Source organism: Mercenaria mercenaria, chromosome 5 (genome assembly GCF_021730395.1).
Source record: "Mercenaria mercenaria strain notata chromosome 5, MADL_Memer_1, whole genome shotgun sequence".
NCBI lineage: Eukaryota > Metazoa > Mollusca > Bivalvia > Venerida > Veneridae > Mercenaria > Mercenaria mercenaria.
In genome coordinates, this window is record NC_069365.1 from 8025948 (window position 1) to 8042444 (window position 16497).

At 34.4% G+C, this 16497-nt stretch overlaps 1 protein-coding gene across 3 annotated transcripts; it reads right to left on the bottom strand.

The window, feature by feature from the left end:
• Positions 1 to 1652: 1652 nt before the first annotated feature.
• LOC128556853 (uncharacterized) lies at positions 1653 to 9815 on the bottom strand. Of its 3 annotated transcripts, none has more exons than XM_053542602.1 (2): positions 9656 to 9815; positions 1653 to 4161 (listed from the first exon to the last, which is right to left on the bottom strand). In XM_053542602.1, exons 1-2 carry the CDS (start codon positions 9802 to 9804, stop codon positions 2931 to 2933), a joined length of 1380 nt encoding a protein of 459 aa, XP_053398577.1. In that variant the 5' UTR covers positions 9805 to 9815; the 3' UTR covers positions 1653 to 2930. The 3 variants fall into 3 exon arrangements, with proteins under 3 accessions (XP_053398577.1, XP_053398579.1, XP_053398578.1); XM_053542604.1 differs by lacking the exon at positions 9656 to 9815 and adding an exon at positions 7300 to 7449; XM_053542603.1 differs by lacking the exon at positions 9656 to 9815 and adding an exon at positions 7153 to 7288.
• Between the last annotated feature and the right edge of the window lie 6682 nt (positions 9816 to 16497).

Below are 16497 nucleotides of genomic sequence, written 5' to 3' on the forward strand. Positions count from 1 at the left end.
ACGCGCTATTTAGTTTCGCATATTGATACAGCTTTTTTTAGATTTTTCGAAAATATGTTATGTTAATAGGGCATATATTTATAATTTGTCAAACCATGTGACACGGTTTTGACCAATCCTTTGAATAATACTTTCAGTTTATGCACATACGTTGTAATTTTATATTATTTCGCCCTACAAACTGAAATATGTCGTTCTACAGATATGTATACTTTTGTTAAAACCATGTGTTCGTGTGTACATTGGTATGTACGTACATTTGTTACATATGTAATTCAAACTCTTTCTAGAATTTTTCTGAAAATTATTCCATGTTAAATCTTATACCGAGTGTCTGATGTCATTTGTGTTGTCGCGCTCGCTAAAAAGTTCATTACAGACAGTATTTTAAAATCATATACTTATAGTATGTTATAATGTATGTGTTCAGTTTAATATAAAATACAACAGTATGATATGTTAACGTGATTAGATTCTTTATGTAAATAATTTTATTAATTATAACATAGCATTGATTACTATTCTCACGTCATCAGATGTCATCAGATGTCAAATTTTGATATCTTCTAGAGGTTACTAATTATCATGTAGTCACATGATCTATTAATATACCACTATCTCTGCTGCAACAAGGTTTATCTTTTGTATCAAGGGACATTATGATACATAAAAAATGAAATCATTAATTTTAATACAATCAGCGTTCAGCAAATTGATTATCTAGTGTGAAAGCCGACATAATTTTGTTAAAATTGTTTATTAGCAGAGTTCATTTTTTAGAAAAAAATAATCTCATATGAATAATCCCATTATGCAAAATAAGTCATTTAAACATTTAGCTAATATAGTTTCTCTGCATTGGACACAATATATGAATTGGTTACATTAGTTGTAATTACATATTTTTATTTCGTCTTTATGGTCAGGTGTTGCTATTGAATAGTGGCTTTTGATTTGTTGGATCTGGAAACCCGTAATAGTTTCTGTGTAGTTTGAAATATTTTGTAAATGCTTAGCTATATATTTGATTCTGAAACTTGCATCTTAGTACCGTAATTTGAAATTTCATAACTAAATTCCATGCACAACTGTGGGAAGTTCTGCTACGTCCATATAAATGGATATTTTCTTATGTCTGAAAGGCTATTTGACAGGGGGAAATGACACCTCATTGGTCATAGGGATTCTGTAGAGTCATCACCTATGGGGAAAACATTATTAGATTCTACAAGATGACAATATACAATGGAAAACAAATACTAACTGAAAGACGTTTGACTGCCAAAGGCCAGAGGCTGGGGTTCGAATCTAGGTCCAGTCACTGGAAATTTCTAAATTACTCTCGAGTGTCTCCCACCTAACTAAGAGGCCATTACTGGTTCTTCTCATGAAAGACCGCTTCGCTTGTATAGGTGCTATACCCCAGGCAGGTTAAAGATCCAGAAGAGCTAGACTAAGCTAGCTGGACATGAATGTAAAGTATTTTTTCTCTCTATGTTCTTAGGGCTTTGTCTCACTCTGTCCCTCTGGTCAGATCGCTCCATGTCTGTACTAGTAGAGGATGAATTTGGCGTCCTGAGCGGCTGCATTAGCGCTATCTAAAGCGCTTTTGAACGTGTTAATTATTAAAAGGGTGCTATATAAATAAAGTATTGTTTGGTTTTGTTTCATTTATATTTCTGCCTCTCTACGACACATGAGTATCATTATATACAACGTTAACATACTGCTATGCTCAACATCATAAAGGTACAATGTATATTACAAGAGTAAAAGTTCATTTTTCATACATAGAGAAATACAGAAAAACAATTGCAAAAATAGTACTTGCAACGTAAAGACATTACATTGTTGTGTCAGATAGTTTAAAGTTTATGTTAAAGAAGCAAATCTTTATCTAAATTGTTTTTATATGAGTATATCATCTCTTTGATTTAATATCAACTATCACTATATACAGCATAAAACAAAACAAAAACATAGACTATTGTATTCAGATGTAAAACTATAATATCATAAGTAGAATATTTTCAGTGCATCAATCTAAATAGAAAATCAATTATCAAACTATTTTGCAAAATTTAGTATAAGTAACGTTAAAAGTAAGAAGTAAAGGAAGGGTATATTTATTTACAATTAGATGTTATTAAGTATATTACTTCGATTTAATGTGCTATCAGCCTATCACTATATCCAGAGTTAATATACAACTATTGACTACTGAATACAGGTATAAAACTACAATGAAACAAGAAAAACATTTTCCGTGCATTAATCTAAATAGAGGAACAATTATCAAACATTTTTACAAAAACCAGTATTGGCAACGTTAAAATTTTCAAGAAATGGAAACGAACCTTTATTCAGAATTAGATTTTATTGAATATTCTCCCTTTGACTTAATAACAATATTGATATAAAACTTACGGCTGTGCACTTTCTACAGGTATAACACTACAATGTCAGATGTGGAACATTTTAATACATTGATCAAAGTAGGAAAATTATATAAAAATAAGTATAAAGTACGTGTAGGTGAAGCAAAAATCTTTATTTAAAATAAAATCTTACTGAGTATGTGGCATTGCTATCATTATATACAACGTAAAATATCCAATATGCACAACTGTTAACTGGTATAATATTAAATTGTCCAGTGAAGAACATTTTCATGTACATGTATTAATCTGAACAGAAAATACAATTATAATACTCTTTACAATTTTTATGTTTGCCTAATATAGGCTTTATAAATACAATGTAATGTCACGAGACATTGTTAAACAGCATGAGAAATTCTCCTGCAGTCTCTGAGCGCCAGATGCATTATATACGTAGTAGAAGTCCAATTCTGACACATGATGTTCCTCTCTATTTTAATACATAACAACGTCTTTGTATCAACATTTAACATTTTGCATGCTTACAGTTCAGCGTCTAGATGACCTTTTTGACTGGTTTTCGTAACTTTGACAATACTTCACCAAATCCTTTCGTTCTTGCGACGGCTTTTGTCTAGTTAGAGGCTTAAATTTCTTCCCTTTATCCTTTTTCGGTTCGTCCCATACAATCTGTATAGAGCGCCCTTCATCTATTGTTGTAAAGATCTCTGTCAGCTCCCTATATGGTCTTAATTCTATTCGTACATTCTCACCACCATTCAGAACATCGTTATGTTTCAAGTGGTCGGTTGGAACTAAATGACTTTTCGTGAGGTCTTCGTCATTTTTTTCTTCATGCTGTTCTTTCAAGTCTAGTTCCATATCTCCAATTTGTTTCTGTAGTTCAATATCTGAATCTAATTTATTTGCCTTGCCTTCAACGCTTTGACATGCATCACTGACTTCCCTTTGATAAATTACAGATTCTAAGCTTTTTTCCCTCTTTCTGCTTCTTGGACTTTCATCTTGATGATTGGTATCTGATTTGTTCACTGTATCTTTAGTAACACCCGGACGCTCATTTTGACTTTCATTTCCGGAACCATTATTCCTTACGTTACCTGTAGATGCAACTTTAGGAAGATTTTTGTCTTTAATAGCGAGACCTTCAGGATTTTTTTCATGCCATTGTTTCAACAGCCAGAGCTCTAGGTTATCTAGAGCATATAAATGACCCTTTCTTTTCACCACTTTTAAGACTGGTAACAGTTTAGTTTCATTTACATTAGATGAGAACCTTTTAAGTTCATCATCTATTGTAGAACGTTGATAATGGCCGCCAGATTTACTAAATCGATAAAGTTTGTCGGTGCTGTAAAGAACATCGTACAGTCTTACAGTTTCAATATTTCTGTCGTATTTTTCGGATCCGTTAGGCCGAACTTCTACATTTTCACCTTCATTAGTTGTTGTCATATCACAGGATTTTAGCCCATCTGAGGTTCCAAATTTTACAGGCACCTCTAATACCTTATTCTTGTTTTCTAGAAATTTTGCGTATTCTTTGAACACCCATAATCGCCTGTTATTAGGAGAAAATATCATTCCGTCTTTCTTTACAACGGTTATTCTTGGTATCGTTTCTACGTCAGTTGTCCCGTCCTTTAGTTCCCTTAGTGTGTCTTCTAAGTGTCTCCCATCATCAAATGTTTCATCTACTGAATCATGTGTAAAACGGATGTCTCTTGGGTCCAGTCGCTTAGGCATATTTCCGGATGTACTGCAAAAGTAAAAGTTTTACACATTAACTGTTCTTAAACTAATTAGTAATTTGTCAAGTTAGAAATCATTTAAATATTTCTGATGCTTGTACGTAATTTTACAAGTACATGTAATTTACTAGTTATTTCTCAGGGGCCAGACATTGTGATTCTGTCGGAAAGGGATAATAAACTTTTCGTGACCAAATTGATATCGTCCCCTTGAAAGATTGAGGTTGGTTTGAAGAATGAGCTATAAAGGAAGTATATTTCACTCTCTGTCAGCAATGTGGGAAGATTTTGCGTCAACCTTAGAATTTTGGCACTAGAGAAATTCATATCCATGAGTATGTATAATTTTAAAAGTATCCTTTCATTTTCTAATTTTGTAATATCGTCAATAGCTCCATTACTCTTGTTCTTATATTTTACTCTAAGACAAGACTTAATTAAACGGGAAACGTATTCCACAGCAACTACGATACAAGCTCATAACACTTGAAGATCAAATGAGCAAAATCTAAAATATAATCAAAAAATAAAACAATATAAAATGTAAATAATAATACCCTTACATCTGCAATATAAAAGACGATTTATGCTACATTTGAAAAGCCAGTATTTTGCAATGATTTTATTGGACAATTGTAAAGGTTTTATTTTTTCAATTGACTAACTTCAAACGGTTTTATAATATATGAAACACACGCTTAGTTTGTTATTAATATGAATATAGCTTCCTTACCCTTTGAAAATAATTTGAACTACTTTATTTGCTACTGTGTCCTAACTCTACTGTGTCCAAACTCAAGCTGAATTCTTAACAGTTTCCTCTCTTTGTGCGACCTACGGTCGACTATGTAGAAGTTTTACTGTTTTATGAATTTGAACCTGCTGCTCTGTCTATTTTTAAAATCAGTCTAGCAAAACATCAAGCACATACAAAATAAGTGTTTATTCAAATTCTACATTATTGAACGCGCAGAACTACCTGTCTTGCTATCTTTCTTTTGTCAGTAGAATTTTCTTGAACCACCACTGTGAATGCGCCGCAAAAATTAGTGCTGCTTATAAATATGTCATTTTATTACATACTCGTTTCTATTCCCCGTTAAGTTACACTGTTACCGGAAACGTCAATATTTTTCCATATACTGACGCCTGAATTTTATATCGGGTGCGTGACGTAATTCAGTGTGTGTTGATGCACTATTTTTCTCTATTTAGTTCAGTATTGCCAATCCTATTCAGGCTATTGAACATATTTGTGATATTAACATAATATTTATACGTGTAGATGCGTATGTAATAAAAAGGTTATTATCTTTGCATCGGGAAATATGCACTCGTTCTTCAGTGGAAGAATATTGCGCTCCTAAAGTCGCGCAATATTTCCGCTGAAGATCTCGTGCATATTTCCCGATACAAAGCTAATAGCCTATAATTATATAACGTCGCCACATTCAATGTAAGCTACGCAAACGGGTATCACATTAAGCATTTAAAAATAAATGATACAAAAGAGACTGATTTATTTCAATGAGAGAAAAAATAATTGTCTATTTAATTTCAAAATATATTCTAATATAGAGAGTAACCTGTTTATTCGTTCATATACTGGTGATGACATATTAATATTGTACTAAATATGACCAAAAGTTAGATAACATTTATTTAAAGTTATTTTGTACTTTATTTATCGCATTTTTTTTAAAATGTTATTCCATCTTCACACAAGAATCGTAATGATTACCCATCACCTTAGCAGCCACCGCAGCGGCCACTTTCAACATCCACGTCCACCCGACACCGTCACCACCGTGACCTCTTCCAGTACTCACCACTACCACCTTCACCACTACTACTACTTTCAAAACAAACTACCAACAACAACATCCACCACCACTTTCACAACTACTTCAACACCCACCACAACCAACATATGTCACCACTCATCATACTACCACCAACAAAATAATTTCCAACAGCAACCATCAGCACTACCACTGCTACCACTAGCCCAACAACTGTTACCACCACTACTACCACAAACACTACCATTGCCACCACCACTGACACCACTAGCATAACTACTGTCACAACCTGTACCACCACTATTATCATTAGAATCACCACTGCTACCACTAGCAACACTAATTTCACCACCAGCACAACCACTGCCACCACTAGCATAACCATGTTCACACCCAGCACCACCCTTCTATCACTAGCATAACAATTGCACAACCAGCACCACCCTGCTATCACTAGCATAACAATGTGCACAACCATTACCACCCTGCTACTACTAGCACCACCACTGCCGCCACCAGCACTACAAGCAAAACCATGTGCACAACCAGCACCACCCTGCTATCACTAGCACCACCACTGCCGCAACCAGCACTATAAGCAAAACCACTGTTACCACTAGCATCACCACTGCCATAACTATCGTCGCCATGCAACACCGTAACCAGCACCATCCACTGTAATTGCTACCACCACTTCAAACATCCACCACCATTCATCACTGCCATCACCTACACCATAACTGCAACCAACACAATCACTGCCACCCACAACACCAATACCATTACCAACACACCGCTGCCACAAACTCTACCACTGTCATCACCATCGCCACCCCCATCATCACTGCCACCTCTATCACGACCACTCACCACTACTACAACTCGAACTCCCACCAATCAGTACCATCACCAACCAGTACCACCACAACAACAATGGCATTTTAAGAAGAAACTGCAGTTTTATTTTATATTTTCACTGTGACAATAATACATGAAACTGTTCAAGAGTTGAATGTTGTGTTGGTTGTCTTATATTACTTCCTTCATCGATTTTATCTTTGAACTGGACTAAATATTAGTCGTATTTAGGCTATAGTTAATGGTGAAAAAGTGGTGTTTTACCAAAGATAACGTATATTTATTCGTTAACGAAGTAAAACAAATAGATGAAATTCAATTAATAACATTAAAGTTTACCTTTTGAAAATGTCTGTCGAAATACAGTGAAATGCACACATGCACTTGGGTAAAGATAATAAAACTATTTTATTTCCTGTGTTGTTATAAAGAATCTTTTTAAAGTTTTTCGAAAATATATTTTATCTGTTTTCAGAAAAACGATACCTCAAGTAATATTACAGGTTTTGTAAATCAACTGCCTACAATATCTTCCCAAGAATTCTACTTTCACTTCCTACTATTTGGCGAGTCCAGTTCTTCCAGGAATTCTATTGCACTTTATCAATCAACTTTTTTCTGAAAATTGTACTTTTTCAAAAACGAAAATTGTATACGTATGCACTGCACCTTTATGATAAAGTTAACGCGGGTCATAAGATATTAATAACTTTCAGATGAAGATCAGGGGTATTATGTCATCACTGAGAATTATTATTTGCCGAAATATAATGTGGTAACATGTGATTTACCGGAATCGTGGTTCCTTTTTGTTGTTTTGGCCTTTAAATTCTTTTGTGGATAATGTCTATTTCTTACAGATTTCAACCGAATGCATAGACTGTTACGTTGAATTCTAAACTAGTCTTTAGAATTCTAAACTAGTCTTTACATGGATATATGCAAAGAGCTCCGAATTCGGCTACAGTCAGATAACAGCATTTCAAGTGGAAGCTATATATGTCTAGACTTAAAGGCGTATGCTAATATTTCCATGTATGGGAGATATGTACAAAATTTTTCCCAATAATGGAATTTCTTCAAACTTTGAATATTAAAGGACAATCATCAAAAGAGGGGGGGGGGGGGGGGGGGGGGGGGGGGGGGGGGGGGGGGGGGTATGTTTTAGCAGATATAAAACTGTTTCTATGACTATCTCAATTGTATGCATATATTTGCAAACTATATTGGGAATGAGAGGATGACGTCATTCGGTGCAAGATTTCGGCACTATTTCTAAACTTGAGGGTCATATGCACAAAAAGCATCATATCGCCAGCATTAACATATTATCTGTGTATATAACTTAACAACAGAAAACAGCAGGTGTACTTAGAATATCTTACCAAAGAGGAAATCAAATTTGCAAACTTATTTTAATTATTTCATCACCATAACTTAAAAATGTTCTGTCGCTTTTATACGTGCATTATTAAAAACTTGTTTCATAAGACTTTGAATGCGCCGCAAAAAATTAATGATGCTTAAAAACATTTTATTTAACGTCGCCGTATTCAATGTAAGCTACGCAAATGGGTATCATATTAAGCATTTAAAATTAAACGATACAAAAGAGACTGATTTATTTCAATGAGAGAGAAAAATAATTTTCTATATTGTTTCAAAATATATTCTTATATAGAGGGTAACTTGTTTATTCGTTCATAATTAATATTGTACTAAATATAACTAAAAGTAAGAAAACATTTATTTAAAGTTATTTTGTACATTATTTATCGCATTTTTTTCGAAATTTTATTCTACCTTCACGCAAGAATCGTAATGATTACCCATCACCTTAGCAGCCACCGCAGCGGACACTTCCAACACCCACGTCCACCCGACACCGTCACCACCGTGACCTCTTCCAATACTCACCACCACCACCACCACTACTTTCAAAACAAACTACTAACATCAACATCCACCACCACTTTCACAACTACTTCAACACCCACCACAACCAACATCTGTCACCTCTCATCAATACTGCCACCAACAAAATAATTTCCAACAGCAACCACCAGCACTACCACTGCTACCACTAGCCCAACAACTGTTACAACCAGCTACACTACTACTACCCCAAACACAACCACCAGCACCACCACTGACACCACTGACACCACTAACATAACCAGTGTCAACACCAGCACCTACACTATTACAATTAGAATCACCACTGCTACCACTAGCAACACTACTTTCACCACCAGTACAACCACTGGCGCCACCAGCATAACCATGTTCACACCCAGCACCACCCTGCTACCACTAGCACCACCACTGCCGCCACCAGCACTACAAGCAAAACCACTGTTACCACTAGCACCACCATTGCCATAATTATCGCCACCATGCAACACCATAACCAGTACCATCCACTTTAATTGCTACCACCACTTCAAACATCCACCACTACCCATCACTGCCATCAGCTACACCATAACTGCAACCAACACAATCACTGCCACCAACAACACCAATTCCATCACCAATACCACCGCTGCCAACAACCCTACCACTGTCATCACCATCACCCATTATCACTGCCAACTTTATCACCACCACTCACCAACACTACCACATCTCGAACGCCCACCAACCAGTACCACCACCAACCAGTATAATTTATCAAAATATTACGAAAGTCTTACATTACTTCCTCCATCGATTTTTTCTTTGAACAGGATTATGGATTAGTGGTATTAGGCTATAGTTAATGTTGAAAAAGTGGTGTTTTACCAAAAATGTTTAACGAAGTAAAAAAAGATGAAATTCAATTAATAACATTAAAGTTTACCTTGTGTTAATGTCTGTCCAAATACAATGAAATGCACACATGCACTGAAGTAAAGATAGTAAAACTATTTTATTTCCTGTGCTGTTATAAAGAGCCTTTTTAACGTTTTTCGAAAATTGCTTTAATCTGTTTCGAGAAAAACAAACCATGATACCTCAAACAATGTGACAGGTTTTGTAAATCAATACAACTAATTAACTGTCTGTAATATCTTCCCAAGAATTCTACTTTCACTTTATTTTTTCCTAAAAGAATGATATGTCTACGAGTTCAGTTCTTCCAGGAATTCAACTTCACTTTATTTACTTTATCTGAAAATTGCATTATTTTCAAAAACGAAAATTGTATACGTATGTCTGTACCTTTATGATAAAATGAACGCACGTCATGTATAGGTTATAGAACATTTATTGAACTTCTAATGCAATTAAGTTTGCCGAAACGGGTTTCATAAAGATTGGGTTACAAATGTGGTCTCTAGAGTGTTCACAAGCATTTTCTTTGATATGACCTACTGACCTAGTTTTTGACCCCACATAACCCAGTTTCAAATTTGACCTAGAGATCATCAAGACTAACATTCTGACCAAGTTTCATAAAGATTGGATTAAAAATGTTGTTTCTAGAGTGTTCACAAGCTTTTCCTTTGATCTGACCTACTGACCTAGTTTTTGACCCCCACATGTCGCAGTTTCAAACTTGACTTAGAGATCATCAAGACTAACATTCTGACCAAGTTTCATAAAGATTGAGTCAAAAATTATGGTCTCTGGTGTGTTCACAATCTTTTCCTTTGATCTGACCTACTGACCTAGTTTCTGATTCCACATAACCCAGTTTCGAACTTGACCTAGAGATCATCAAGACAAACATTCTGACCAAGTTTCATGAAGATTGGGATACAAATGTTGCCTCTAGAGTGTTCACAGGGCAAATGTTGACGCAAGACGCACGACGGACGACGGACGCCGACGGACGCCGGACAATGACCGGTCGCAATAGCTCGTGCTCTGGTGAGCTAAAAAGATTCAAGATAAATATTCAGTTCAAATCTTAGTAACATCCAAAAAGTTGTATTTCAGTGACAGGCACTACTAAATACCACCGCGCTTGGGGCGCATCTGATATTATGGTACACCGACGTACTGTTTTTCTTTCTTTTCTTTGTTTTTTTTTGTTGTTGTTGTTATTGTTGATGTTGTTGTTGCCGGTTTTGTTTATTTGTTCGTTCTTTTCTGTTGTTGTTGTTGTTTTGATAACTTAACGATGTCTTCACATTGTACAACGATGTTTACTACTTATCAAAAAAGATAAGTCAATGTATTAAATACGTATTTCTCCTAATTAACCTTTGAAAACAAATGATATCTAAAAATATATATATAATAAATAAATAAATAAATAGATAAAAAAAACTGAATTTTTGTACTATCTTTTCGGAATGAAACTCATTCAGTTATCCTTTGTCTTTTGTCTCCTTTCGTTAAAGGTTAACTGTTTAGTTTTGTTCTGTTTTTTTAGTCACATATCACCTTTGTTATTATATTATATATGTGTTACATAATTATATATATATGTGTATGTAAAATTGTGAGTGTAATTTTCTTCGTAATCCTTTTAATTATATATTGATATGTGCCACGTGTATATCTGTATAGTTAGGTGTAATATGTATTTGTTATTGTTTTCATTTATGTAAATGTATCTATTATATACCGATAACAATTTCTAAACTCTTTACACTGTCGGTATTTTGATAATGTCAGAAATATCTAAGAGTATCTTTTTTTCTTTTCTTTTTTTTTAACGCAAACTAAAATGATACTGAAGGTCAGATAAAACAAACACTTTTGGAGTAGTTACTGCCACGAGTCCCAAATTGTTTAACAATTTACAGTAAATGTTTTGTTTTGTTTTGCATTATTTTCAGTAGTAAAAAGGTTAGAGGACAGATTTTTTCTCATAGCTATTTCTGACCTTCTCCGGAACAGAATTTTAAATTCCAATTAAAAAAATCGCATAGTGTGATGTTCACCACTGTTTTGCTATATCTTGTATTATGTAAATTATATGCCATCATGGGTTTTGTAGCCTATATGAAAGTAATAAAGTTATCTATCTATCTAATGACGCGTATTCACGTTATCATAAATGTGCAGTACCTAATATTTTGTTACGTAAACATCCTAAAATACGATACGAGTTCACTGTCAAATTGTCGAAAATACCAAGCCCTTGTATATATGTACGTTCCAACATAAGTCTTGTCTCAACGACAACATGTGACAACATCACAACGACGACTGAGTACAGGTAATTTACGTATATAATGATTGCATTATTTACATTTATTTGTGTCCTTTTATTAAATTTTAAACGTATAAATTAATCAAAACATAAAGATTTTAAAAATAGTCATCAGTGATTGAGTAAACAGAAGTATCTGCCATTGTCCAGTATAAAAGTTTATATTATACGTTTTCAAAACCAAGATTTATACAGTCAATAATATCAATGAAATGTAATGCAAGTTATACCCTCAAAAATATTGTTCTGCAACTGGTTTCTCAAACACACTCAATATCTTTTAATATCATGTTCCACACAAGTTTATAACCAATGAATGATGTTACAAACTCTAAACGAAGGCACAGGCAAGCGTTACAAACTCTCATAGAAGTACTGTGGCTAAACATATTATCTAAAGTTAAACGTACCAACAAGTCTGTAAAGAATTATGCTGAAAATTCAAATTTTATTCAAATTGTGTAATAGTTAATTCCGTTTGATACCGTTTTTTCCAGCACACGTTTTCCTCTGGGTTTTCTTTAGACACTATGTTTACTAAAATATCAATTATAGTATGTATTGAATTGAAGAACTCTGTGGCTGTTTTCTTTATTTTTCCAGATATCTTTATAAGGTCTTTATCATCACGAACAATGTTGATGGGTTGTAAATTTAACATTTTTGTACTTTAGATTTTGGTTTTACTTCTTGATGGATCGTTACGAATCTTTAAAGATACCTTACTTTAAATAAAAGCAACATTCACGATGGCACAGAGTTTACTTATATTATTGCATGCGTACGTATTAGTCATAAAGTGAGAATTAAATAGCTAAAATGTGTACACGATATTACTTATATATCTACACGTTATAAGTATTCCGTGCAGACGAAATAAGTAGCACTTATACACGTGATGACAAAAACGTTTACGCAATAGCTAATGCGTGTGCAAAGTTTTAGGAGTTATACTTCACCTGGACACATATTATTTACTACGTTTGCATGTAGAACTTATCATGTGCCAACTTAGTGACATTTTTATTGGGTTTAACGTCACACCGACACAATTATAGATCAGAATGCGGCTTTTCAGCATTTAAGAAGATATAATTATGAAAATGATGATGATTGTATGATATCATAGTAATATAATTATTGTATGATATGATGAAATGATGATGAAATGCTTTTGATTTGACTGTGTGATGATGATATGATGATAATTAAAATGATGATATTATGTCATGATGATATTACGGTTTAAAGATGATAACGCAATGAAAATGATGATGATGATGATGATGATGATGATGATGACGATGACGATAACGCCGACGAAGACGTCGACGATGAGGAGGAGGAGGAGGAAGAGGGGGAGGATACGGTGGTGAGGATAACTGAGCCAAATATTTGACAGAGTTACATACTCTTACCTACAATCAGAGACTGTTATAATAAACAAGACTTCAAAGTTTCAAAGCCACATGTCTATTAGTTTTGACAAAACATAAACTTTAAAAGGGATGCAAGTTGTACAAAAACTGAATCAATTTCTAAGTCCAAAAAGGGCCATAATTCAACAATTTATGGAGTTAGGTACTCTTGCCTACAGGTAAAAAGTATTATAATAAACAGTTTACAAAAAGTTTCAAACTCATATGTCAAAGAGTTAACAAAAAAACGAACCAGTACAAAAAAACTTGACCAAGACTTCTAAGTAAAAAGGGGCCAAAATTCAGACAAAATCCTTGATGGAGTTATGTAATCTTGCTTAAAACTGGGCATGGTGATAGTTCACAAAGTTTCAAAGTTTCAAAGCTATATCTCTAAAGGTTTTATAAAAAAGTGGACTGGTACGGAAAACTTAACCAAAGGGTGACACTGTCGCGAGTAGGATAGCTCTACTTATTCTTCGTAAAGTCGAGCTAGAAATATGCAGATGTAAAATCTATGTACATATAACTTTCATATTATTTAGTTATCATTCAGGGAGCTTATGGTAAACATACTCATCATAGCAGCGATAGTAGCGCTAGCATCAGTCACTAATTCCTTTACAACAACTCTGTTCTCTCTCAATATCCTCAGCCCTCGAATTAATCCCTTTTTCTCCATATTTGTTGACTTGAGATCAGTCATTCTCTTGTCAATTATGATACGACACAGAAGGTCCTTGGTGCCACTTTGATGGACATTTATCATTAAATATTTTGTACACATGATTAAGTGTAAGTTGCGTATACCTATATTCAAAAAATCGAGATAACTAAACTCGCAGAGAAGTTCTACATTCATAATTTAATATATATCTCACAATCTTATTTTGGGCAATTTGTAGTTTACACTTCAAATGTTTTGAGAGCCCACAATAACACGACGAACTAGCGTAATGAAAAGGGCACTGTAAGAGTGCATTACATGTACATAGAGTTTTTCTTAATGTTTCATTTAAATAACTTGTTTGCCTATATAAAAACTTTAAATCTAGAATTGACTTTTTTGACAATATTATTAACAACAGTAGTGGCAGACAGATCTTTATCTAACATAGCAGCCAAGTATTTTACAGTGTCCTGTGCCTTAATTGTATGCTCATTACAATGAACTGAAAAGTCATGAATTTTATTAAGCTTACGTCTCGAGCCAAATAGAAAACACTCTGTTTTTCCAAGTGTAGTGATAGTTTGTTATCTATCAGCCATTTACTACAATTAGCAAGTTCAGTAACTAAAACAGGACTGATCACATCAGGATTCTTATGGGAGAAAAGAATAGCGCTATCATCACTATACAAAATTAACTTGCATTTTTTACAAATGCTAATACCCATATCATTCACATAGCACAAAAATGATATTTAAGGTCCCATTATACTACCCTGGGGAACACCGCAAACTATAATATCAAAATCTGACATAGTATTATTCACATGACTAGCTTAAGTCCTTCCGGTTAAATATCAGCGAACCCCACTCCACCAGCTCAATACCCATCGCCTTCGCCTTCAATTTAAGACAGAGTATCTGGTAGTTGACCGTATCAAAAGCTTTTTGAAGATATAACATAATCATCCCTGTATACAGTCCTTTTGATGTTTGATTTCTTATGTGATCAGACAAGTGTATAAGGCGTGAGTCGGTAGGGTAGTTTCCTCTAAAACCGCTTTGGAATTCATACAGTAAACTATTTTTGACTCGGAAAGATTCCAACTGGTTACAAACAGCTCTTTCAAGACTTTTAGGTACTATTGATAAAATAATTACAGGTCTATAACTGGAAACATCAAACCTTTCATTTTTCTTAAATAAAGGTTTTTACCTTAGCACTTTTCAAATCTTCAGGAACAGAATTGCTAACAATTGAACTATTCACTATAAAAGTACTTTTGTAACATGAATTTTTAAGTAAGATGCTGTATCCTTCAGGAATCTAGCAGGAATATTGTCTAACCCTCTACTTTTAGAGCAATTTAACTAACATAATTCCCGATACACAAACTCTTCAGAGTTACTGACAGAACACATTATTGCATCAAACATTTCCTCCCATTTATCTAGGTACAACATCCTATATGAACTGCATCATGGATTCAGAGAGCGCCGCTCATGTGAAACGCAACTCATACAATTGGTTGATGACCTAGCCAGATTTTAGCAAGGCTTTTGATAAAGTTAGTCACACTAAACTGCTTTACAAACCTCATGAGCATGGTATCAGAGGCTGCACTCTTGACTGGATTCGCTTTTTCTTAATAGGCAGAACCCATGTGGTTGTTCTCTCCATATTAACGACCTACCTGATCATGTAAAATCCAAGGTCCGACTTTTTGCTGATGACACAGCTGTCTATCTCACTATCAATAATACAACTGATTGCAATAATTTACAACAAGCTCTTGACACCTTACAGAAATGGGAAAGTGAATGGGAAATGCTCTTCAACCCAAGTAAATGCCAGGTTCTTAACATCTCGCGAAACAAACATACAATTCAACATTATTATATATTGCATGACCAGATCCAAGAAACCGTAACAAATGCTTAATACTTTGGTGTAGACGTAATAAATGACCTCTAGGTAGGTAGGTAGGTAGGTAGGTAAGTAGGTTAGGTAAGGGAGGTAGGTAGGTAGGTTAGGTTAGTTAGGTAGGTAGGTAAGTAGGTAGGTAGGTAGTTAGGTTAGGTTAGGTTGGGTTAGGTAGGTAGGTAGGTAGGTCAAACGTTTTTTCTGTTTCCTTTGTTTAGATGAAATATGTCCTCTCAAAAGATTTAATGCGATTGTATTTTTTAACAGACAATATTTAAAAGTAGTAACTCTCTGCTTCATCTAATATGTTAACAAGTAGCATTAACTCTAACAGTCAAAAAAGAAATCTGCTAAAACCCGCTTCCATCTGTCTTCTCAAACCTTTGATTATTCTGTATTGTTATAATAGGCATGTTGTGGACCGTTGTTATAATAGGCATGTTGGACCTATTATAACCTGATTTAGTGGCGGTTATCCCAACTTGTGTGGCCTTGAAATAACCAATCAACAGAGAGAATATCGA